The sequence below is a fragment of the Chiloscyllium plagiosum genome, unplaced genomic scaffold (assembly GCF_037043375.1).
Source record: "Chiloscyllium plagiosum isolate Xiang-an unplaced genomic scaffold, Cpla_swu_hap1 HiC_scaffold_24, whole genome shotgun sequence".
Lineage (NCBI taxonomy): Eukaryota > Metazoa > Chordata > Chondrichthyes > Orectolobiformes > Hemiscylliidae > Chiloscyllium > Chiloscyllium plagiosum.
In genome coordinates, this window is record NW_028270162.1 from 46,401,822 (window position 1) to 46,427,987 (window position 26,166).

A 26,166-nucleotide genomic window follows, 5' to 3' on the forward strand; every position below is an offset into this window, starting at 1 on the left:
AGATTAGAATCAATCTAAACATCATGGCATAGACAGAGAACACAGGGGGCTAACACCTTCAACACATTGTCTAGCTATCACCATTGTTAACAGCTAACCCAAGAATGCAACTTTTTAAAAAATGGCTTTGTGATTTACACATGAAAGAAGTGAAGCTATCACGGTATTCTAACAGATGAAAGGCTTATCAGACAATCAATTTTTCAATGTATAATTCCAGCTACATCACACTGTAAATTTTTGCTATAAATTCTGTGTGTTAGGATTGAGGTCTCCACTACCACCTGATGAAGGAGCGGTGCTCTGAAAGCTAGTGTGCTTCCAATTAAACCTGTTGGACTATAACCTGGTGTTGTGTGACTTTTAACCATGAAGATAGGCATAACTCACTGTACTCTAACTTCATTGCATTTATCAAATACAACAAAAGCAAAAGCCACATTCATAATTTTATATGACTTCAAACAACATTTTCACAGAGCAGAAGTGAATACTATGGAGCAACAGAATATACACAATGTTCTGAATATAGGTTTGCTCGCTGAGCTGGAAGGTTCTTTTCAGACATTTTGTCACCATACGAGGTAGCATCTTCAGTGAGCGTCCGAATGAAGCACTGGTGGTGTAGCCCACTTTCTATTTATATGTTTGGGTTTCCTTGGGTATGGTGACAAAACGTCTCAAAACGAACCTTCCAGCTTAGCGAGCAAACCTACATCCAGAACCACAACCTGTGCTATAAATCTTCTCAAAACTCGCTGTATAGAATGTGTCTTAAAATCCATTATAAATCACCATCCTCCCTGTCCTCTTCAGAACCAAATGTTGCATCCCATTCTGCTTCTCAAATGGCATCATCCTAACAATCATCAAGATCATTTTCATCAGCAAAGCTATATTGCCATCGCCATAACACTCCACAAATGTGCCATCAAGTGCATTGGGTATCTCGCATTTTTTAGATGATTTGTCAACAATCTTCATTCTGATTTCAACCAGGACTCTACAACTCATTTGCACAGGCTTGCTAACATTAGAGGAATTAGAGGTAGAATTAGAAATAGAATTAGAATTGGACTTAGAATTTGAATTTGCTTTATTAGAATTAGCTTTATTGTCACACGTACTCAAACGACTACAGTGAAAAGTTTACAAGTCACCATCTTAGGTACAAAGGTCCCTCGGGACACATTCTTCAGTACAAATTCTTAGGGAGAAAAATAGAAAAAGGAAGAGATAGATGTCCAGCATTAGAGATCATAGGAATGTATTTAAAAAGCAAAGGAATACAAAGTTTAGAATTACATAAATTATTGGAACATTACTGAATGTCTTCTCTCCTCTGATCATCCACATTTTTTCTCATTACTCTTTAAGGGATGGCTCAGAGAGACATTCAAAAAGTGAATGAGGGTGGTTAGACCATCGACAATCACCACAATACCTCCGTTTTGTGATCTAACTTCAACAACAATTATTCCCGGTAGTTCATAATAGCAGACGAAACCATCGTGCTTCACTCAATGATTGCCCCTAAGTTCAACTTGTTCAAAAGGTGGATTTTGACAGGATATGATTCATCACAAAACTATTGTAGGTTCAGGTTACAGGTTTTGATGGAAGAGCTGTCTAAAGCGAGCTGGGAAAATAGTCACAGGTGAAAGTAGGTAGAAAGGGGTAGACCTTTAAGCAGAATTTTCAGAATGCTCAGCAATAAGTTTATTCCAGTCAGAAAGGACTCACGAAGAAGAGTGAGCCACCCATGTTTAACAAAGGCAGTCAAAGGAGAGCATCCAATCAAAACCAAAGCACACAGGAGCCAAAAACTAACGGTAGACTAGAAAATAGGATCTTTCAGGGTCAAGCAGCAGATGACTAAAAAGATAATAAAGAAATGAAAAAATTGATCATGTAAGCAAGTTGGCAAGAAATATAAAACAACATGAACTTTGTTAAGTATACAAAAAGATGGTAACTAAAATTAGTGCGAGACCCTTCGAGATGGTACTGGGGAATTAATAACAGGGAAATGGGATAATTTAAACCAATGTTTTGCTTCAGTCTTCATGGTGGAAGATACTATAAAGACAACAAAGAAAACAGATGAACAAGGTGCTAATGGGAGGAGAGATCTTTAATAAGCTCTACCAGAAGCAAAATGTATTTGACAAACTATTGGGACTATAGACAGGAAGGTAGCCAGGACCTGATATTCTACATTGAAGGGTGTGAAAGGAGGTGGCTGTGGAGATAGTGGAGGTATTGGTTTAAATATTCCAGAACTCACTGGATTTGGGGAAGCTTCTGGTAGATTGGAATTGCAACACTCCTGTTAAAGAAGGGTCGGAGACAGGAAGCAGAAAACTATAGGCCAGTTGGCCTAACATATACTGCTGAAAAAATACTAAAGTCAGGAAAATAAAATAGCAGTACATTCAGAAAAGCTTAATGCAATTAAACAGAGTCAACATGGTTTTGTGAAAGGGAAATCATGGTCAAGTTAGAATTCTTTGAAGTTATAAAGGAGTAGAGCTGAAGAGGAACCAGTAGAAGTAATGTTGTTGAACAGAATGCCTGAGGTTCAAATACATGGTTCTTTGTTAGTTGCGTCACAGTTAGACAGAATGGTAAAAGAAGGCATTCAGCACACTTGCCTTCATTGGTGTAGGAGTTGGGGTGTCACATTGAGGTTGTACAGAATGTTGATGAGGTCACCCTGCTATTGAAAGGATTTTATGAAATTGGAGAGGGTTCATAAAAGCTTTACCAGGATGTTGCCAAAACTGGAGGATTTGAGTTATAAGAATAGGTTGAGACCTTTTTTTCCCCCTGGAGCACAGAAAGTTGAGAAGCTTATAAAATCATGAGGGGCATAGATAATCATGAGGTGAATAGCAAAGGTCTTTTCCTGAGAGTGAGCGAGTTCAATACCAGGGGGCATATTTTTAAGGTGAGAGGAGAAAGATTTAAAAGGGACCTGCGGGGCAAGCTTTCAAACAGAGGGTGTGAAATGAATGCCAGAGGAAATGGTAGATGCAGGTGCAGTTGTAACATTTAAAAGACATTGGGATCGTTCTTAAAATATCAACTTCTACAGAATCAGGTTAGGACCCTCAGTAATTTTCATTATCGTACAAATATGGGACACGATCAGACGGTTCACAGTATTTTGTAAGTATTCACAATGTAGTTGAAGTTGTGCTACAACTTTAAATAGTGATAGAAATTCCTCATCTGAAATATTGTCTATAGCTCTGATTCTGATTTATGGATTCACCTGTCACCTCAAGGGTGAGTGTTCAGTGAGGAGACCAGGAGTTCAGAATCTAGGTTTCTATCATCTTTTACACGTGATGTTAAGTCAACCATTGATTTGCAGAACTGTTTGTAAATATTATATATGCAGTCACTCTTGGAGGGATGAGTGAAGGCTTGTGATGTTTGCACATGTCCTATAGGAACTTGACTCTTATCGAACATTCTGATTGTTTGATGACAGATGTCTCCATTTGGATCTGCCATGGTTGTATTTCCCATCTTTTGCAATAACTAAAATGAAGGCATTTAACTTTTATGAGGCACTGAGTTAAGCTTGCGTAGTTGTCTCTGGAGAAAAGCAGTGATCTGATTGGTGCCTTTAATTATGAAGGAGGTTAAAGTGAAACAACTCTTCTCTCAAGCAGTAGTTTGACAACAAGGAAATAACCCTATCAAAGCCTGAGCTGGTTCAAAGCGAATCTGAGGAGATTCAAGTTGACAGATGATGAGACAATATAATGGTGCTGGAAGGCCATTGATGTAGAAGCAATTATAAAAAGGTAAAACAATACTTTGTTAGGAAGCAGGAATGTAAAAGAATGTGAAGGGTGGGGATGTAAGATGACAGATAGAATTACTGTGAGCTTGGTGCACTCATCTTGTTCCTTTACTCCCACGTATTTTCTTCAATCCCTCACTGTTTGTCTCTTCTCATTGGAGTAGCTCATCTTTGAGTTTGTTTGTGCATGCATTAGCAGCTTCTACAGCTCATCTGAATGAACTTGTCATCTGAAGAAAGGCCAACTTAGCATCATCATGTTGGTTACAAAGGGTGCCGATGTTGTTGTCAACCTATGTTCACACAGCACTCTCCCGATAAGAACATGTACCTACAGTAAGAGCCTGACAGGTTCCCACCACTCCAACTGTACCCAACCCCTGCCCTGCCAACCTTACCATCTCAGCATTGTTAAAGTCAATGATATCCCTCTACCAGCTGCTGGCAAGATATCAGCTGGTTCATTCACACAGCAATATCAACAAGTGCGCATTGTTCATCACACTTCATTCAACGTACCTGTTGCACTCTTCAACCAATGCTTCCCGTTCTTCCTTGCTTGGGTTCTTCTGCCTCTCATAAGCCTGAAATAAAATCTGCTGCGAGGCGGGCCCCCACTTGAATCGGTTCCTCCGCATCTTCTTGCTGGTTGGCTCTTCAACAGGTTCTTCCCCCGGAGTTCCCTGAGCTGCATTGCTGTACTCTGCAAAGAGAAACAGCTGCTGCCTGCTCTCTGCCACATTCTGGCCTGCCTTTTGGGTTGGTTGGCTGAACTCTACAATGGGAAAGACAGAAATAAATGTCGCTTGTTCCTTCATTCACAACAAAAAGGCAACCTACACAATCTAAGGGTCTTAAAAAATCTAGAACCTTAAAATGACAGAACATTATAGCCGTCATTTTTCTCTGTGGAATTATCATCTTAATTAGATTAGATTACTTACAGTGTGGAAACAGGCCCTTCAGCCCAACAAGTCCACACCGACCCTCTGAAGAGCAACCCACCCAGACCCATTCCTCTACATTCACCCCTGACTAATGCACCTAACACTACAGGCAATTTAGCATGGCCAATTCACCTAACCTACACATCTTTGGATTGTGGGAGGAAACCGGAGCACCCGGAGGAAGCCCACGCAGACACTGGGAGAATGTGCAAACTCCACACAGACAGTTGCCCAAGGCGGGAATTGAACCTAGGTCCCTGGTGCTGTGAGGCAGCACTGCTAACCAGTGAGCCACCGTGCCACCTGACCTAACTACAATCAATAATCCTATTCATCAGGGGTTAAAAAAAAGACAGCCTAAGCTCATGTCTTCAGTTTAGATTGGTTTTCATTAAGGGATCTTGTGAAATAGTGGTAGTGTTCCTATTTCTGAGGCCTATAGTTCAAATCCCACCTGCTCCAGAGGTGTATCCTGATATAACAGGTTGATTATTATCCTAGGTTGATTATAAAAATCTAGATTTGATTTCTGCTTTGATCCATCTGCTCACCCAACAGGATTCATAATGCAGTAGATGTCCAATTTGTAACTGCCTTCTGCTTGCTCTCTTAGCTTATTCTTCTGGGAGGACGGTCACTATCCAGAATTTACCATACACAATGCGGTATCATGGATATGAACCAGAGTGGAATATAGCACGTGTAGTGACACACAAATATCAACTCTGATTAGTCTGTGGATAATGCACGTGATTGAAATCTAAATGTCCCCACACCCTCTCTGCAAGCCAGTAAATAGTAACAGAAGATGTTTTGTATGTGCAATTTGTCTACTGTATATCATTAGCATGATACAGGCTGATAAAGGAAAGACAATTTGTTTGAAGTTAATGGGTAAGAAACCCAGGCATGATGTAATGTGCAATGCTGGTTTTCAAAGGCCCCATTTGAGCAGAGGCCAACTCCACCAAAGAGAATCCTTTGTACAGTAAAGCGAGTCATGCTAGAGTTGTCTGCTTGAGCTCCCCACACAGAAAAACCCAAGGACTGACGGGTATTCTATGGCTCAAGAAGGCTTTACTGCCAAATGACACAAGAGGCATTTATTTTTGTACATCTAGATTTTTACATTTAATTATTGGAGGCACAAGCAAACACCTGAGGGTCTGTACGATGATTTCAAGCATAAAACAGCCAAGCATAAAACAAATTATTGGAAAATAGGATTTTTAGTATTACAACAAATACAAAACAATACAATTCAAAACAATACAAAGGAAGAACACAAAATAAATGTAAAAACCCAAAGCCCCCTCATCTACAAATGCATAAATATGTATAGAAAAATGTATAAATTAAAAAACTCAACTACTTAACTAAATCAATAATCATGAACAACAAACTAATAAATAATAATAACTCAGCTCAAACAAAACACTCACTCTCGAATCTTGAGAGCATTAATTTTCACATATTCATACGTTCACTGTTCCCCCTGTCTGGATATTGGACTCGTAAAGGACAATCGTTACGGCTATATAAAAGCCCTTATTAGTGTGGCAGATAAATCTGTGTCCAGGTTTCCAAAAAGGGCCATCATATCTTTTAGAAATTCTCAGTTTTGTGGTGTACCATACTTGCGAGAAAATCCAAGGGGATATGCTCCATAACAATCTTACGCCAACCCGTCAGGCCTGGGGTATTTTCGGACACCCAACCTAACAAGATATTCTTTCTTGCGCAGAAAGTGAGGATGTTGGAAGGCTTTTTCCTATGCGCATCTACAGGGAACGCTCTGGGCCGGCCAAGAAGAGGAGAGATAGGGTCCTTCTCCACCCAAACTCTCCTCCATTGCACCCGCCACAGAGCTCCAGTATGTTTGAGACCTACCACAGGACCAGAGACAATGAGAAAAAGTGCCCATACCAACCTTGCACTTGGGACATGTTGAAGCTACCCCTGGTTTAAATTTTGACAAACGGTCTGTAGCCAAGTGGACCCTGTGGAGAACCTTCAACTGTAAAGCATGGGTCCTATTGATATCTGTCTTGCATTTTCCCAAATATCTTCCCATGCCTCTGAGGAGACCTGAACACCTAGTTCTCTCCCCCACACCCTGCAGAGTCGATCGAACTCAACTAAGGGGCCGTCCCAAATTGATGATATAAAATGCTTACAGAAAGTGTACTCTTAGCACCAAGCACCCTCCTCTCCATGTCAGATTTGTAGGGATCAGTCAAAAGTGTAGTTGTTTTTTTGAATAAAATTCCAAACTTGAAAAAAATGAAAGAGGTCCCTGTTAGATAGCTCATATTTCCTGAGCTATTCTGATTCCTGATGAAGGGCTTTTGCCCGAAACGTCGATTTTATTGCTCCTCGGATGCTGCCTGAACTGCTGTGTTCTTCCAGCACCACTAATCCAGAATCTGGTTTCCACCATCTGCAGACATTGTTTTTACCTAGCTCATATTTCCGTGCTAACTGATCAAAGGACATCATTGTGTCACCTTCAAATAAATCACCCATGCAAGACACACCCCTAGCTGCACAACGTTTAAATCCTGAATCTATCATTCCTGGTTGAAAACCCAGCATACCCACTGTAGATGTACGAGAAGATGTTTTGCCAATATTGCCTTCCCTCTGCCGAATTGCCCTCCATGCTTTTAACAGTATTGATAACTATTGGATTATGGCAATATTCCATAACTGTCGTCAATTTGTCCAAAAACAACAAGCTAGTCAGGGGGCACCCTGGCCTGAGAGGTTTCGATATCTAACCATATTGAAAGAGGGTCCCCACAAGCCCAATCACTCATGTAAGATAAAAGCGAGCTTAGTTGATAGTTTTTAATGTCTGGGAGATCCACCTCCCCCCAATGTGGGCAATTGCAGTTTAGCTAATTTAATAAAGGGCCTGCATACAATGCCAAATAAAAGAGCTGAACCAGCTGTTCAGACTCCTAAATGTTTGCTTATCGAAAATCAGGGGGAGCATCTGTATAGGGTACAACAAACGGGGGAGCATATTCATCTTAATAAGCGCTATCTGACCCAACTGCGAGACTGGAAGTGCCTCCCATCTTTGAAGGTCTTGTTTAATTTTGTCGAATAATTGAGCAAAATTAGCTTTAAACAGCCAATCCAAAACTGGAGTGATGAATATGCTCAAATACACAAAACCCCCCTGTGACCACTTAAATGGGAATCTATAGTCGCCCTTAAGACCTAGCACCTTTGTAAGACCACCCATAGGCATAGCCTCTGATTTTGCAAAATTAATCTTGTACCCTGAAAAGGTGCCAAACGCACTGATGCATTATCAGGCGAGGCAATGAAACTGCTGGATTTGACAAAAAAGAATGAGGACATCGTCTGCGTACAACGAAATCTTATGTAATTTTGACCCCACTTCTAGATCCCTACTAAAGGCCTCTGATAATAGTTCAATGTAAAGAGCAACGGCGAAAGTCAAATGTTAAAATGTTAAAAATGTTAAATTTGCTTGATCACATTCCATCGGTGATGACCGCAGCGAGAGGGTCACTGTAGAAAACGTTTACCCACGTTATAAAGGCTTCTCCCAAGCCAAACTGCTCCAGAGTATCAAAAAGGTACAGCCACTCAACTTGATCAAATGCCTTCTTTGCATCTGGAGAAATCACCAATCCCTGTATTGGCTATTGTTAACACACTTGAGTTACATTAAGCAGCCTCCGAACATTTTTGGAGGATCTGTGGCCCTTTATGAAGCCCGTCTGGTCCACTTTAACAATAGAAGGTAACACAGTCTCCAGCCTTAATGCAAGAATCTTAGAGAGGATTTTAAAGTCCACATTTAAGACTGAAATGGGCCTGTCCCTTTTATAAGAATAAGCTAAATATTGCCCTCTCTCAGGGATGGCGGGAGACAGTCATGACTGTATGAGTCATTGAACATTTGAGGATCAGGCCTGACAATATGTTTATAAATTCCTGAGAGAATTCGCTGGGAAGTCCACCAGGACCAGGCACCTTTCCACTCTGAAGCTGCTTCGCAGCCTCCTGCACCTCTTGCTTCTGATACAGGGGCATTGAGAAAAGACTCTTGTTCAGGGGTCACGCCCGGGATCTCCAGATCCTTGAAGAAGGACTCCATCTTGGCCCATCCCTCCTCACAACATTCAGATTGGTATAACTTAGAGTAAAATCTCCGGAATGCCACATTAATCTTTTTGAATCACATGTTACGTTCCCAGACCCTTCCCTAACTGACGTAATGGCTTATGGGGCACTCCTTTTCCTGATGAGATATGCTAGGTATTTGCCTGGCCTGTCACCATGCTCATATAACCTTTGCTTTGCGAAAGTAAGCTCCTTCTTTGCTGTCTGCGTGAGCACAGAATTCAATGCAGACCGCCGCGCTATAATCCTCTGTAGCTTGACCAACGAGGGCCTGTCAAAGTAAGCCGTCTCGGCTACCTTCAACCCGTGCTTCGAGGAGATGTTACTGTTTGCCCTTTTGCCACCTCCTACTGGTAGAGCAAGAAATAACTAACCTCTGGCATAGGCTTTGGCAGTTTCCCAAAGGACGGATGGGATACTAACCGAGCCTGAGTTAATGTCTAGGAACGCCTGAAATTCCCTAGAGAAGTAGTCCACAAACTTATTATCCTTGAGGATAAAGGGATCCATTCGCCAGTGCCTTGGGCCCACTGCAATGTTCTTAATCTTAACCAACAGGTACACTGGAGCATGATTGGAGATGGTAGTATTACCAATCGTACAAGATCCTACCAAGTCCACGGTTACCACGGGGGGTTAGAAAAACATCAATCCTGGTGTGACATCTGTGTGGATTGGAAAAAAATGTAAAATCCCTGCCTGTAGGGTGGAGACGCCTCCAGACATCCCTAACTCCACACACAGATCCACTAATTGTTTAGTTTGTACAGATGGCATCAGGGGCTTTTGGGCAACCTGTCTACCATGGGATCCATTAAAATCTCCCCCTACAATGATATGCCGGGACTCCAGACTGATCAGTTTAGAGAATGCATCTACCAGAAATTTGAGAGGATGAAGCAGAGGGCAATAAACATTTAAAACACTATATTCATCCCCGTTTATTAGGGCTTTGAGAACTACAAACCTCCCGAGTGTGTCTTTAACACACCTCTCGTAACTTAAATGGGAGATTCCTCCTAACAAATATAGCCACTCCCCTACTGCTGGTCTTAAAAGCTGAAAATTTAAGCCACTTTGCTGTAGTTTCAAATGCTCCCCATCATCCAAGTGTGTCTCCTGTAATAAAGCAACATCCACCTTCTCCTTTCCCGGATCAAAAGTACCTTCTTCCTATTAATTGGTGAGTGACTCCCCTTGATGTTCGAGGCACACCATTTAATTAAGTCATTAGCCATAACCTTGTGCAGTAACATTTCGATTCCAGAGAGGAGGAACTCGAACCATAAATCGCCGAGCCTTAGTGTCGCAAGATCCACTAAACATAAAAACTACATAAACTAAACCTACTACAGTTAACAAGCCTATCAAAGCTATCAAAGACTATATATAACAAAAAACAAAAAACAAACCAACATATAAAGTGCCAACGGCACTGAATAGTGGAACTCACTCCCTGCCCAAAGGGGACAACAACTATACATCCCAAAACCCTACTTCCCATCCTGCTGCCAATACTGCAGCCAGGGCATTTAAATACCTGAACTGGCTATAAACTGCCCGTAAGTAGGCATCTAGCCATCCCAACCATTTTCCCTCCTCCTAGCTACTGCCACACCATTAGCACAAGCAGAAAAAGAAGAAAATACACCATGGAATAGCAATGTGAATAAAGAAATTTTGAAAAAAAAAAATGGTCAGTACCCCACCCATCCTTTGGTATAACTGAACTTAGAAATTGAAAGGACACATCTCAACCACACCAAACACAGTTTAGACCAGATTGTTACCAATAAGAAAGCTAGGAAAATAAAACCCCGACCGGACTTCCTCTTTTTTTGAAAAGGAAAAACAAAGACATACCCAGACAACACTACTATTTGTACATACTAAATTGTTCACATTAGGTTAATTTGCCCACAAAGTCTTTTGCCCTCTCCGACATGTCAAACAGATGTACAGATCCATCTAAGGTGATCCAAAGCATCGACGGATATCTCAGAGAATTGGATCCCAAGCTCCCTCAGTCTTTTCTTGACGTTGTCTTAGTATTTTCTGGACGTTGTCTTAGTATTTTCTGGATCACCGCTGCTGAGAATTCCTGGAAGAACATGATCTTCGAGCCCTCATAAACTAGGGCCTTCGGATCCTTCTCCTGGATTCTGGAAGCTTCCACAATTCTCTCCTTATCTCTATAATGATGAAACCGCACCAAGATAGGACGAGGACATTGATCCAGACCTGACCTCTGCGCCGTGACCCGGTGAGCCCTCTTGATCTTCAAGCCTCTCATTCCAGCCTCCAAGTTAAGGAATTTCAGCAACCAGTTCTCAATAAATTCCACCAGCTACTCACCTTCCTTACCCTCCGGCAGAACGACGATCCAAATATTGTTTCACCTGCCCCTGTTCTCGAGGTCATCAACTTGATCAAGCAAATTATGACCTGGGTCTCCAGGGCTTGGACCCTATCCTTAGAGGAACCAGTATCAGCTTCCATTACTACAGCTCTGTATTCGACCTCATCTGTCCGTTTGTCCAGGTCTCCCAGTTGCTGTTCATGCTTCTGCAGCATGATGGAGATCGGGGCCAGCTTCCCCTTTATCTGCTACCCAACATCTGGTGAGATTTTGTGAGCTCCTTCACCAGGGCCTGGTAAGAAATCGAGTCCGAGGATCCTGCAGGCTGGTCCGCAGGCCCAGTCTTGGACGCTCCTCAGACTCAGGCAACTGTCTGTGTGGAGTTTACACATTCTCCTCGTGTCTGTGTGGGTTTCCTCCCACAGTCCAAAGATGTGCAGGTTAGGTGAATTGGCCAAGTCAGGGGTAAATACGGGGGAACGGGTCTGGGTGTACTTGTTGAGCCGAAGGGCCTGGTTCCATACTGTGGGGAATCTAATCTAGTTTCTGTTTTTGTAGCCGATAGTTGTCATCCTGTTAGCCCGCAGGCCCCGGGTTTCATTTCAGTCAGAAATGAGAGTTGCGTTTGTGAATTACACCAAGTAACAGCAGGCGAGAATAATCAGGAAATCAGCAGTGTAACTGTGCTGGAAACTTTATATTGTATCTCGAAGCACCGAAGCTGAAGTTCATCTTGCCGAAAGGGCAACTGGCACCCAAGCAGACATTCAATACTATAATGCCAGCTTTCAGACAATAAACTATTTCATCTTTGCTCTTGGCTTTCTATCATTGGTAGTCCCTTATTGTGGGACAGTCACTATCCACCATGTATTATCACCCTGATAAAGGAAAGAGGACACTCATGTACTCTTCACTATTCAGACTTTTCCACATAATCCACGCTGAAAAACATATCACTGATTAATCTAGTCATTTATCACACTTCTTCAGTGCAGCTAACATTGATTCCAGTATTTCTCACAGAGCAGGACTTGCAACAGACACAAGACCAGGGACTGGACTGAGATCTGAACATGTGCAGTTGGTGTGGATTTAGTGGAACTATGGATGGGAGCTGCAATCCCTGCCTCAGGTTACAGGTCTGACTAGAAATTGAATTTATTCTCTATATTGAACTTAAAAGCTAAGCTTCAGGGTAGCCGATCTATTTACAAGGTATAATTAATGGATTTCATTAAGTCGAAACAATCAGTATAGAGGTATTTATACATAAGCCAAGTTTTCTTGCGATTAAACAGAAATCATTAATGCATGTTCAAAGAAAGCACATTTTACTGCAGGAGAATTTGCTGTTTTTGAATTCATGTGTCGCTGGATATCGGAGGGTATCTGGGAAAATTAACAAGCAGTGAATTTCACAACTAATCTTGGAGGAACCTGTTTGGGCAAAGTTCACAGCACAGAATCAGATAGTTGTTGTTTAAGTGTGTCCAAGAGAAAGGCTGTATTAGTGAGCACAGTGGGTTCTTTCTTGATTATATGTTTTTAGAAATATGTCTCTTGATTAAACTTAAAATATAAGCCATAACTATTAATTTAACCTGGGGCACTGTTTTGTAGAGGAATAAGACAGTGTTATTTTCTGAGTCTGTAGATTGTGAAGGAGCAAAAATGGCCTTTCAGTGAGATGTACTTCTTGTCAGATGTGGGAGTTTTAAAGAGAGTTTAAGGGTTACTGCGGGTTATATTTGCCATAAATGCTGTTGGATGCGAATCTTATCAGATCGAGTGGATCGGTTGGAGAGACAGTTAGAAGCGATGAGGAATTTGCAACAGCAACAGTATGTGATGAATGGCAGTTATAGGAATTGGGGGAAAGTCTTAGTTCCAGTTACATAGATGGATTAACTCCAGGAAGGGTAAGAGAGGTAGGCACCTAGGGCAGAAGTCTTTTATGGATATACCCATTTCAAGTAGGTATGCTGTTTTGGAAAATGTAGGGAGTGATGGATTCTCAGGGGAACGTAGCACGGACAGCCAAATTTCTGGTATTGAGACTGGCTCTAATGCAACGAAGGGCACGTCAGCTTCCAAGAGATCAATTGTGTTAGGGGATTCTGTAGTCAGAGGTACAGACAGACATTTCTGTGGCCAGCAGAGAAAAAGCAGAATGGTGTGTTGTTTCCCTGGTGACAGGATCAAGGATGTCTCAGAGAGGGTGCAGAATGTTCTCACGGGGGAGAGGGGCCAGCAAGAGGTCATTGTCCACATTGGAACCAATGACATAGGAAGGGAAAAGGTTGAGATTCTGAAGGGAGATTACAGAGAGTTAGGCAGAAATTTAAAAAGGAGGTTCTCAAGGGTAGTAATATCTGGATTACTCCCAGTGCTATGAGCTAGTGAGGGCAGGAATAAGAGGATAGAGCAGATGAATGAATGGCTGAGAAGCTGGGGTATGGAAGAAGGATTCACATTTTTGGATCATTGGAATCTCTTTTGGGGTAGAAGTGACCTTTACAAGAAGGACAGATTGCATCTAAATTGGAACTAGCAGGGAAGCTTTCTCGAACTGATTGGGAGGATTTAAACTAGTAAGGTGGGGTGGGAGAACCCAGGGAGATAGTGAGGAAAGAGATCAATCTGAGACTGGTACAGTTGAGAACAGAAGTGAGTCAAACAGTCAGGGCAGGGAGAGACAAGGTAGGACTAACAAATTAAACTGCATTTATTTCAATGAAAGGGGCCTAACAGGGAAGGCAGATAAACTCAGGGCATGGTTAAGAACATGGAACTGGGATATCATAGCAATTACAGAAACATGGCTCAGGGATGGGCAGGACTGGCAGCTTAATGTTCCAGGATACAAATGCTACAGGAAGGATAGAAAGGGAGGCAAGAGAGGAGGGGGAGTGGTATTTTTGATAAAGGATAGCATTACAGCTGTGCTGAGGGAGGATATTCCCGGAAATACATCCAGGGAAGTTATTTGTGTGGAACTGAGAAATAAGTAAGGGATGATCACCTTATTGGAATTGTATTATAGACCCCCTAATAGTCAAAGGAAAATTGAGAAACAAACTTGTAAGGAGATCTCAGCTATCTGTAAGAATAATAGGGGGCTAATGGTAGGGGATTTTAACTTTCCAAACATCGACTGGGACTGCCATAGTGTTAAAGGTTGAGATGGAGAGGAATTTCTAAAGTGCGTACAAGACAATTTTCTGATTCAGTATATGGATGTACCAACTAGAGAATGTGCAAAACTTGACCTACTCTTGGGAAATAAGGCAGGGCAAGTGACTGAGGTGTCAGTGGGGGAGCACTTTGGGGCCAGCAACCATAATTCTATTCGTTTTAAAATAGTGATGGAAAAGGATAGACCAGATCTAAAAGCTGAAGTTCTAAATTGGAGAAAGGCCAATTTTGACGGTATTAGGCAAGAACTTTCAAGAGCTGATTGGAGGCAGATGTTTGCAAGTGAAGGGACGGCTGGAAAATGGGAAGTCTTCAAAAATGGGATAACAAGAATCCAGAGAAAGTATATTCCTGTCAGGGTGAAAGGGAAGGCTGGTAGATATAGGGAATGCTGGATGACGAAAGAAACTGATGGTTTGGTTAAGAAAAAGAGGAAGCATATGTCAGGTATAGACAGGATAGATCGAGTGAATCCTTCGAAGAGTATAAAGAAAATAGGAGTATACTTAAGAGGGAAATCAGGAGGGCAAAAAGGGGACATGAGATCGCTTTGGCAAATAGAATTAAGGAGAATCCAAAGGGTTTTTACAAATATATTAAGGACAAAAGGGTAACTAGGGAGAGAATTGGGCCCCTCAAAGATCAGCAAAGCGGCCTTTGTGTGGAGCCACAGAAAATGGGGGAGATACTTAATGAATATTTTGCATCAGTATTTACTATGAAAAAGGATATGGAAGATTTAGACTGTAGGGAAATAGATGGTGACATCTTGTAAAATGTCCAGATTACAGAGGAGGAAATGCTGGATGTCTTGAAATGGCTAAAGGTGACCTGATCAAGTGTACCCTAGAGCTCCGTGGGAAGCTAGAGAAGTGATTGCTGGGCCTCTTGCTGAGATATTTGTATCATCGATAGTTACAGGTGAGGTGCCAGAAGACTGGAGGTTGGCAAACGTAGTGCCACTGTTTAAGAAAGGTGGTAAGGACAAACAGGGAACTATAGACCAGTGAGCCTGACCTTGGTGGTGGGCAAGTTGTTGGAGGGAATCCTGAGGGACAGGATGTACATGTGTTTGGAAAGGCAAGGACTGAATCGGGATAGTCAACATGGCTTTGTGCATGGGAAATCATGTCTCACAAACTTGATTGAGTTTTTTGAAGAAGTAACAAAGAAGATTGATGAGGGCAAAGCAGTAGATGTGATCTATATGGACTTCAGTAAGGCGTTCGACAAGGTTCCCCATGGGAGATTGATTAGCAAGGTTAGATCTCATTGAATACAGGGTGAACTAGCCATTTGGATACAGAACTGACTCAAAGGTAGAAGACAGAGGGTAGTGGTGGAGGATTGTTTTTCAGACTGGAGACCTGTGACCAGTGGAGTGCCACAAGGATCAGTGCTGGGTTCTCTACTTTTTGTCATTTACATAAACGATTTGGATGCGAGCACAAGTTAGTAAGTTTGCAGATGACACCAAAATTGGAGGTGTAGTGGACAGCGAAGAGGGTTACCTCAGATTACAACAGGATCTTGACCAGATGGGTCAATGGGCTGAGAAGTGGCAGATGGAGTTTAATTCAGATAAATGCGAGGTGCTGAATTTTGGGAAAGCAAATCTTAGCAGGACTTATACACTTAATGGTAAGGTCCAAGGGAGTGTTGCTGAACAAAGAGACCTTGGAGTGCAGGTTCATAGCTCCTTGAAAGTGGAGTCACAGATAGATAGGATAGTGAAGGCGGCATTTGGTATGCTTTCCTTTATTGGTCAGAGTATTGAGTACAGGAGTTGGGAGGTCATGCTGTGGCTGTACAGGACATTGGTTAGGCCACTGTTGGAATATTGCGTGCAATTCTGGTCTCCTTCCTATCGGAAAGATGTTGTGAAGCTTGAAAGGATTCAGAAAAGATTTACAAGGATGTTGCCAGGGTTGGAGGATTTGAGCTATAGGGAGAGGCTGAACAGCCTGGGGTGTTTTCCCTGGAGCGTCGGAGGCTGAGGGGTGACCTTATCGAGGTTTACAAAATTATGAGGGGCATGGATAGGATAAATAGACAAAGTCTTTTCTCTGGGGTCAGGGAGTCCAGAACTAGAGGGCATAGGTTTAGGGTGAGAGGGGAAAGATATAAAAGAGACCTAAGGGGCAACTTTTTCACGCAGAGGGTGATATGTGTATGGAATGTGCTGCCAGAGGAAGTGGTGGAGGCTGGTAAAATTGCAACATTTAAGAGGCATTTGAATGGGTATATGAATAGGAAGGGTTTGGAGGGGTATGGACCGGGTGCTGGCAGGTGGGACTAGATTGGGTTGGGATATCTGGTCGGCATGGACGGGTTGGACCGAAGGGTCTGTTTCCATGCTGTACATCTCTATGACTCTATGACTCTAATTATTTTGTTTTACGTTCAGCACTTTGGGTAGAATGTTCCTGGTTTCTGAATGACATGGGCAATGGTGAGTCAGTTGGGAAAAGATAGTGAGATCAGAAAAATGAGATGGCTGTCGCCGTCAAGAGAGAAAAGTCGGATTTTTCACCCGAAGTTTGAACGAGGGGGGAATCACATAAATATGAGGTGAGAAGTCTATTTGTGTGGATTAACATCTCATCATTACCTATTAATGCTCCATTGATGTGCCATTTGCTCTTTTGCACAGGCAGTGGAGTGAAACAAGACAGCAACAATAGCAAGTGTGAATGTCAGAGCAGTTCCACCCAAGCCTTTCCCAACATCCCATGGCACAGTCTATGGGCAGTGACCATCTGCATCCTTCATCCACGGAGGGTGATGTCAGCCAGGCACCAGCCTCATTACATCCTCCTGGCACATCTCAGGCACAATTAGAAATAACGCATCATTTCAATACTGCAACTCAGAGAGCACCAGCATCTCTCACAGCGATGCTTCTGCCAGGCCAGATTCCACACAGGAGCAGGGACCTGTCTCCTGCAATGTGAATCCCAGGGCTCTTAGTTTGCTCTTCTGCATGCTCACTCATCCAACTGTGCTAATTCAGATGATCACTGCATTTCTGCCTTGCTTTGCCTTGTCTTTTTACACAGTGCTGCCTCATTCAGTATGTGTCTTGCCTTGCCTTTTGCCACAGACCAAAGCCTAGCTGTTTGACACTGTTTACCAGCAATGATCAGTGAACAGTCATCTTACTTCATGGCACTGTGCCACATCAATGCACCTTAGCTGCAGGAAAATGGTGGCCTCATGTTTTTATTGCTGGACTGTTAATCAAGAAACCCAGATAATGTTCTGGGAGATCAGATTCAAATCCTGCTACAGGGTTGTGGAATTTGAATTCAATTTCTTAAAAAGTTTGTAATTAAAAATCTAATGATGAGCATGAAACAAATGTTGATTGTTGGGAAAAATCTATCTGGTGCCCTTTAGGGAAGGAAACTGCCATCCTTGAGGCGTACACATAATCCACAGAAATGTAGTTGATTCTTCAAAGTTCTCTAGGCAATTAGGGATGGGTAATAAATGTGACACCCGTATCCCATGGATAAATTTAAAAAGAAAATCTACCTGTGTCAGCAGCACATGAGACAAACACGCGAATGTGCTCCACAAATGGCCATGTCTCAAAGTTGAAGGGGACATGTCCTCAGTCAAGTCAATAGCGACTGTTTCAGACAGGGCTTCTGCTCTAGTCCAAGTCTGATCCCAGCCCAGACTCGGTCACAGTCAGTCAGTCAGCCAGCTGCACAGTTAGGGGTTACTTATCATTACAGTGCAGGGGTTAGGCTCTAGTCCAGTCCAAACTGCCCAGGGAGCAGCGGTATATCAATCAGGAACTGCACAGAGATCAATGAGCCATCAGTTAGGGCTGTCATTCCAGGTCAGTCAGGGGTCTCAACCATTAGCAGATCTGGCAGGATCCATGGACTGGCCATTCGGAGAGGTGGGAATTGTTAGGGACCACTTCTGTCGGGAAAGCCAAAAGTAGTGATTGGAGGCAGTGAGACACTGGGATGCAGAGGAAATAATAATAATAGTGAAGGAGGGTGACTCAAGTGCAGGAGATGATCTGTGCCCCCTCCAATTTTCTTTCCAGGAGCACATACCTCCAAGGTCAAAGGGCAAGGGTTTGTCGATGCTGGCTGCCATGTGCAAAATGGTAGGAAAGGAGAATATTGAGCATGGGAGGACATGGGTTCCTGTGGGAAAGCGTGACATCGATCACCACCCTGGGTTTGACACCACGGGGGGGTGTGGGGAAGGTGGTAGTAGTTGGCATGGCTAAACTGTAGACCTGGGGTGTGGGGTTATGTGGGGGTGCTGGCCAGGAACATAGTGAGGACTACAGATGGTGGAGATCAGAGTCGAGAGTGTGGTGCTGGAAAAGCACAGCCGGTCAGGCAACATGCAAGGAGCAGGAGCGTTGACATTTTGGGCATAAGCCCTTCATCAGGATAGGGACCATCAAGACATTCCTGATGAAGGGCTTATGCCCGAAACGTCAATTCTCCTGCTCCTCGGATGCTGCCTGACCCACTGTGCTTTTCTAGCACCACATTCTCATCTCAGAATTAATTAATCAACCTTGGAGGAGGGCTGCCTAATTTAACAGGCTGAGCCTGTGGGTCAGTCTGCGAAGAGCAATCTAAGGTGCATTCTATTCTCATTCAGATCACAAATGCACAATGGAAATGAAAAATGGTTCCAGCCACAGTTGGAATGGCTGGTGTAGACATTTTATTTTTCCATCAGAGAACATGGGTTGTAGCCTAGAACAATAATGAGGCCCTTTAAGGAACATTAATCAGGCACTTGCCGAGTACAAGTTTAAGATATCTGGAATTCTGCCAATGAAGTACACGCAGTGTTTAACTGTGTGGGATACAAATCCTTGCTCACAAGCAATCTTCACATGTCATTGGTCTTTGCAGATTGAAGATAGTCCTCCCAAAAGCAGAATTAATCCTAGTGACATTAAAAGGGCCACAATCCAAGCTTTCATAAACGGAACAATGCAGCTGATTTCATCTCACATTGGACCAAAAGTATTTTGCATCACAGGCAATGCTGCCTTTCTTGGGGTGATATGGGGGGATGGGGGTGGGTTAGAGGTTTCATTAGAGGTTTCATTTGTAGCTCAGGTGCCATTTGCTGTGGTTGTGGGTAAGTTCGCTGAGCTGGGAAGTTGATTTGCAGACGTTTCGTCTCCTTCATTTCAAGGGGCAGGGCCTTAAAGAGATGCCTCCTGTGCAGCTTTATTATTGTCGTTCCTGAGACAGTCAGACAGATGATGATATAAAGAGGCAATGCATTTACAAACATCACAGTGTGGAAACAGGCCATTTGGCCCAACAAATCCACATCGACCCTCCAAAGAGTAACCCACCCAGACCCATTCCCCTACCCTATTATACTACATTTCCCCAGGCTAATGCACCTAGCCTACACCTCCCTGAATACTATGGGCAACTTAGCACGGCCAATTCACCTAACCTGCACATTTTTGGATTGTAGGAGGAAACCGGAGCATCTAAAGGAAACCCACGCAGACATGGGGAGAATGTGCAAACTCCACACAATTAGCCACCCAAAGGTGGAATCGAACCCAGGTCCCTGGCACTGTGAGGCAGCTGTGCTAACCACTGAGCCACCATAGTAAAAGATCCAATACCCATCATGTGTAAGACTAAAGTAGTTTACAAGATTCCATGCAAAGATCGCACCCAGCACCATCTCGGACAAACAGCAGACAACTAGCAATCTGCATCCACGAACACCAACTACCCACTAAATGCCACAACCAGCTGTCCCTAGTGTTGCGACACAGGGTAAACCCCTCTGCTAATTTAAACACAGATAAGACTCACCCCATTCCGTAATCTGTAAAAATGCAAGAGGCAAAGAGCTATCCCAGAAGTCACTATTTAAAGTAAAAATTTTTAAGAACTTTATTAAGTCCAACAGAGAATATTAACTGACAACTATTTAAAACTACTTTCTCTTAACCTATCTTTTATCTCTCTCTCTCTCTCTCTCTACAATGCTGGTCCGATAAAAATCACGATTACAATTTACAAAAAATATAATCACGTTTCAAAACCAGGCAGTTTAGCCAAATGGCCTCTGTAGATTTTCCTCTGTCTTCTTTTCTTCTTCTCTGGGGAGTCTCCTTCACAGGTCTATGATAGATAAAGATACCTTTAAGACTGCAGTTCTGCGGGCAGTCTGTATTGTTCTGTTTTTGTTGGTGCTCTTTGCCGCTCTGAGTAACTGTTGAAAATGTCTGATGTTTATGCCCCACTGCATCGGATCATTTCACTGGTTTTAATATTATCAAAGTACTAAATTCAAACTTGATTGGAGTTTGGCATCTTGGGGCATAATTTAAACTGATTGGCCAAATTCGAATTTCCTTTTGTATCCTGGCAACACAGTTCTTAGCTGTTTCGACCAAATGTTTACATTGTTACCTTGTTCCGGACGGTCTGTGATTGTCTAAGTCCTTGCTAGCTTTTCACATCTCTTAAACGTATAGTACCCCTACATCTTCATAACACCAGTAGCCATACAAACAGATGGCAAAGACCACAAATTTGACTGAGACAATACAACGATCATAGGACCAGCTAAAGAGAGGACAGCCAGAGAATTCCTAGAAGCATGGCACTCATCCGTGGACTCCATCAATAAACACATTGACCTGGTCCCAATATACCGGCCACGACAACGAACAACCAGAACAGGTAACAGGAAGCAGCAGGAACGGAACCAAATCAGTTCCAGAAGACACAGTGCAGCAGCGCTTCACGGGAGGCTCCAAAGCCCTGAAGGTGTCACCAAGACAGGGGCTGAAACATCTGCAAATAAACTTCCCAGCTCGGCAAGCATACACACAACCATGGCAACTGGCACCTGAGCTACAAATCGTTAAGCAAACCTTTAAGTACTGTGCCAAAGGTGTGAATCCAGGAAGGTGCCAGCAATGGTGAGGGAGTATTCCTACTGCTGGTGAGAGCAGAGTAGTGTCAACACAGCATCATGCAGACATGGAGCTGTGGTAGTGTCCCTACCCGTGGACCAACAGACCTGTATTTAAAGTCTCACCTGCTGCAGTGGTGTGTAACAATATTTCTGAACGGATTGATTAGAAAAATAGGCTCAAAAATATGCAAAGAGGTGAGCAGCAGGAAATTGCATAAAATGCATCACTCAGAGAAAGCACATCTCCATGAAACTCCCTTTAAAAAAATCCAGTCAATGTTTTGGTAAAATTTAGTCTTTTGTTTCTTCTGGAATTTTGCATACATTATCAGGTAATATCTCACTGAGAAAGATTGGACAGACTGGGACACTTTCATTTCAGGGGTGAAGGAATTAAAATTAAAACAGTAGGCATGGAGAAGAGGGTGTGTCCAAAACAAAGGATCATAAATGTAAGGGAGTGGTTAATAAACTTAATAAAGAAATCAGGAGGAACTGCTTTTCCCAGAGAATGAGGACAACGTGCAACTTGCTGGTACTTGCAACACCATGGAGTAACTGAAGACAGATTTCAGAGAGGTGCAGCAGAAGTTACGTTGAAACAGCAAGATGACAAGAGCAGGGAACATTGAGTAGTACAGGTTCATTGAACCAATGCCCAGTTTGCTGTCAATTTTGTATCAGGAATCAATTTTAATCAAAATCTAAACAATGTTCCTTAATATACAGACACACATATACATATGAGCTCACTAAAAGTAGTGGTTTGCACTCAAGATCATTACAATCAGTTATGTTTGAGTCAATTCTACTGCACGTGCACTCTCATTAAAGTAATAATTTCTGTTTAAATATTAAACTCACAATATTTTTGTAAGCTGCCATGGTCTCCAAGTCTTGTTTACACATTGGAGTCTGCTCACAATCACTTTCTGTTGCTACAGGCACAGCTCCAGGCCCCACATGTTCAACACTGAGGAAGCCAGTGCAGTGATTATTCATTCCTAGCAGCTTTAATGTTCTCCTAATGAAATCAATCCCAATCTAAACAAGACTAATGCATAAGGAGTTTGGGCGGCACAGTGACTCAGTGCTCAACACTGCCACCTCACACTTCGAGACCCGGGTTTGATTCAACCCTCGGACGTACGTCTGACTGGAGTTTGCATGTTCTCCCCGTGTCTGTGTGGGTTTCCTCTGAGTGCTCCAGTTTCTTGAGGCGGTACGGTGGCACAGTGGTTAGCACGGTTGCCTCAAAGCGCCAGAGACCCGGGTTCAATTCCCGCCTCGGGCGACTGCCTGTGTGGAGTTTGCACATTCTAAAAATGTGCAGGTTAGGTGAATTGGCCATGCTAAATTGCCCGTAGTGTTAGGTGAAGGGCTAAATGTAGGGGAATGGGGTCTGGGTGAGTTGCGCTTCGGCGGATCGGTGTGGACTTGTTGGGCTGAAGGGCCTGTTTCCACGCTGTAAGTAATCTAATCCTCTTGATGTGCAGGTTAGGGGGATTGGCCATGTTAAATTGCCTGTGGTGTGCAGGTGAGGTGGGTTAGCCCTGAGAAATGCAGGGAGGGATCTGGGTGGAATATTCTTCAGAAAGTTGGTGCAGACTTGACGCGCCAAATGGACTGGTTTCCACAGTGTAGGGATCCCATGAATTCTGAGGTACTTTATATTCTATTTTACTGCCGTTGGAAATGTGCACATGTCATTTGCCAGTGGGATGCATTAGCTTCAGACCTCGGTTTCTAACTCCTGAGATTGGGAATTGACAACAGCAGTTGTCCTGTAATAGAATCCATCACAGTATGTGCTGGCTATAGGATCTTCAGTAAGGTGAAAACATTCCAAATGCAAAGAGTTAAGCATCCTACAGGAAGGGGTGGCACGGTGGCTCAGTGGTTAGCACTGCTGCCTCACAGCGCCAGGGTCCTGAGTTTGATTCCAGCCTTGGGCGACTGTCTATGTGGAGTTTGCACATTCTCTGTGTGTCTATTGGTTGAATTGGCTGTGCTAGGTGCACCATTCAGAGGGAAATAGGTCTGGGTGAGTTACTCTTCGGAGGGTCAGTGTGGACTGGCTGGGCCGAAGGGCATATTTCCACACTGTAGGGAATGTAATTTAATCTCAGGAAGCTTTGCTCACTTTTCAGTGGCTGTGCTACATCTCAAACAACTCTGAGTTCTTGCCCCTCTCAGCCAATCCTGCAAATCTTGTTATGTGTGCCTTCTATTGTCAGATCTTACCATGAGTTTCCTCACCATCACCAACTGCATCCCTCAGTGTTCATTCGAAGGGCCTGAGCTGGGCCAGGGATGAATCACTTCTGGACAGCTCAAGTCTTAGCTGGATTGGCAGGAATAAGGCTGGAATAAGGTACATCCCTGCAGAGGAATGGGGCGGCCTTCAACATCTGCAAGAGTGGGTCGGGGATCTGAAGTGACCTATCATGCTTTGTCAATACTGGAGGAACATTCAAGACCTTCCTGCGCAAACTGCTGTAGGTTTCACTCCAACCTGGCAACTAGCTGTTACCGCTTAATGTGTGTAAGTTGCACATTCTGCCCAGCTCAATGAGAACCAATGGCCCATCTCCAACCAGCATTTTAACAGGCTTTAATCACTCAAGACGTCCCTTGCACTCAGCCTGGAGCGAAAATGTTGTCACTGTAACAGTGACGGTGGCAGTGGGGTAATTGAAAATTTAAGCTGGAACTGGGGAGAGCTGAGCTCAAGTATGTCAGCATTGAACATATTGCATCTTTACCCCACTTAGACACCAGTTCCCTCTCTCAGTCAAGTCGTCAGTAAAAGCTGTTTGTGGGAGCTTTGTGCTGCTTCAATGGGAGGGAACGAGAGACAGAGTGTCCCTCACCTCAGGGTGCTTTGGCATTTCCTCAAGAAAAACTTTACAGTTTGGTGAACAGAAGCCTGGGAGCAAATTGCTGCTTATCACAACATTCAGGGAAGAGCCATGCATAAAGTGGCAGGGCGTAGGATTGCTTTTAAAGTGAAAGTGCGAGAAAAAGCGAAGTGAATATACTTCTGAAAGTATATTATCCAGAGTTCTGAATGGCTATGTTAATGTAAAATTCATGGCCGGGCCTGGAGTTTCAGCCAAGGCCTGAGGTATGGGAAAGAATGATACTCACGCTGGGCGATCTCTCTCTGTTTCCGGACATACCAGGTGTAGAGAGCAGCCCTCTTCTGGTTTTTCATTGGCGTTCCCTTATTCAGATGTTGCGATAAGTGAGACTGGTTTAAGCCAGTTGTGTCCACCACTTCTCGCTGGGGGATATTGTGCTGTTGCATGTAGCACTTGATCATCTTTGCTGCCCTCCATGGGTCCTCCCTGTGGTGAAGGTGAAGAAACAGAAAGGTTTCCATTAGAATATTAACATCTTTGTCTCCTTGCCTTTGTCTCCTTTTCTCATTTCCCTCACGCCAAAGCATGGATCACAAGTATTGATCACCTTTCTGGACCTCAGCCAAGAGACCATCTGATCCTGTGCAACTAAACACAAGTAAACAGGCTCATGGGAAAAGGGATTGTATTCTGGCTAGAACCAATGTACAGACACAGACGGACACTGAGGAAGGTGGTCTACAACTAATCTTGGTGTACAAAGATAAGAGGAAAGGAAAATCCTGTAAACATAAATCTGAGAGAGGGCATATTAGGAGCACAGGATTAGGTTCACCAATAACAATACACAAAGCCAAATGTTCGGGTCAGTTTCAGGAAGATGGGCACTTGGGAAGTTAGAAGGTGTAACCAATGTCCATGAAACCAGCCTCTTGTAAAATGCCATTTCTATACACAGAGTTAAGCCCCTGCCCCACAAACAAGACTCACTTGGTTAAATCAGCAAAACTTTCCAGCCAATTTTCTCTCCGTTGCTTCCCATTTGCAAGACCAAGGGTATTGAGAAATAGAAAGAGAATTTACTGGAGAAACTCAGCAGGATCTGGCAGCATCTGTAGAGAGAGAAAATGCAAGATCCAGTTGGATCGAATGGCCTGTACCAGTGACACCCTGCTACCAAAGCTACGTTTAGCAAACCCCAGGAGATCTTCAGAGATAGACTTCATTTGGAGGCGAAAAGGAGCCATTAACAGATTGGAAAGCAGTTGGCAAGCTTTCCAGAGTCAAATTAGCAAGGCAAAGTAACGGTGGGGACTTGAAGCAGGGGGTAAAGCTGGATCAGCAGTGGGCTTCAGTATAGCACCACAGAAACAAAAATCAAAAGGGATTTTGTTGCAGAAGCTGCCAGGAGCTGTCAGCTAGTTCCATTTGTACTCTAAACTGAAGACGGGCCCTACAACAAACTAAGATTTACATTTATAAATTTAAACACCATCCATTCAAAGACAAGTGAATGTGCCTTGCCCACAAACTTACAGGCTCACTTCAAAACTGCACTGGGAGATCTGCAACTCCTTACTCCCCTCAAAATGCTTTCTGCCAGTCCCCTGTCAGATGCACTCATCTTATCAGATTAATAAAAATTCCAAGAGTTAAATCAGAAAATCTCAGAATTACACAGAACTGAAAAAAGAGAGGGGAAATTAATACGTAAGGGCTAATCTTTCAATCTGTGTTCTGACAAAAAGTGGCACAAATAATCAGACAGATCATCTGCATCTGAAAAGAGATGAATATTTCAGGTGATGTCTCTTTCTCTGTACTGCAAGTACAGGAGTGGAAGGTTATCAATCACAATGTGGTAAT

At 43.2% G+C, this 26,166-nt stretch overlaps 1 protein-coding gene across 2 annotated transcripts in view; it reads right to left on the reverse strand.

Annotated features, from left to right (window-relative positions):
* hnf1a (HNF1 homeobox a) overlaps window positions 1–26,166 on the reverse strand; it is a 208,419-nt gene that overhangs the window by 137,810 nt on the left and 44,443 nt on the right. For both annotated transcript variants that reach the window (XM_043715931.2, XM_088000128.1), the window contains exons 2-3: window positions 24,587–24,786; window positions 4,337–4,592 (exon numbers count right to left, since the gene is read on the reverse strand). In XM_043715931.2, the coding sequence (XP_043571866.1) occupies window positions 4,337–4,592; window positions 24,587–24,786 (456 nt within the window). The remainder of the gene's footprint in view (window positions 1–4,336; window positions 4,593–24,586; window positions 24,787–26,166) is intronic.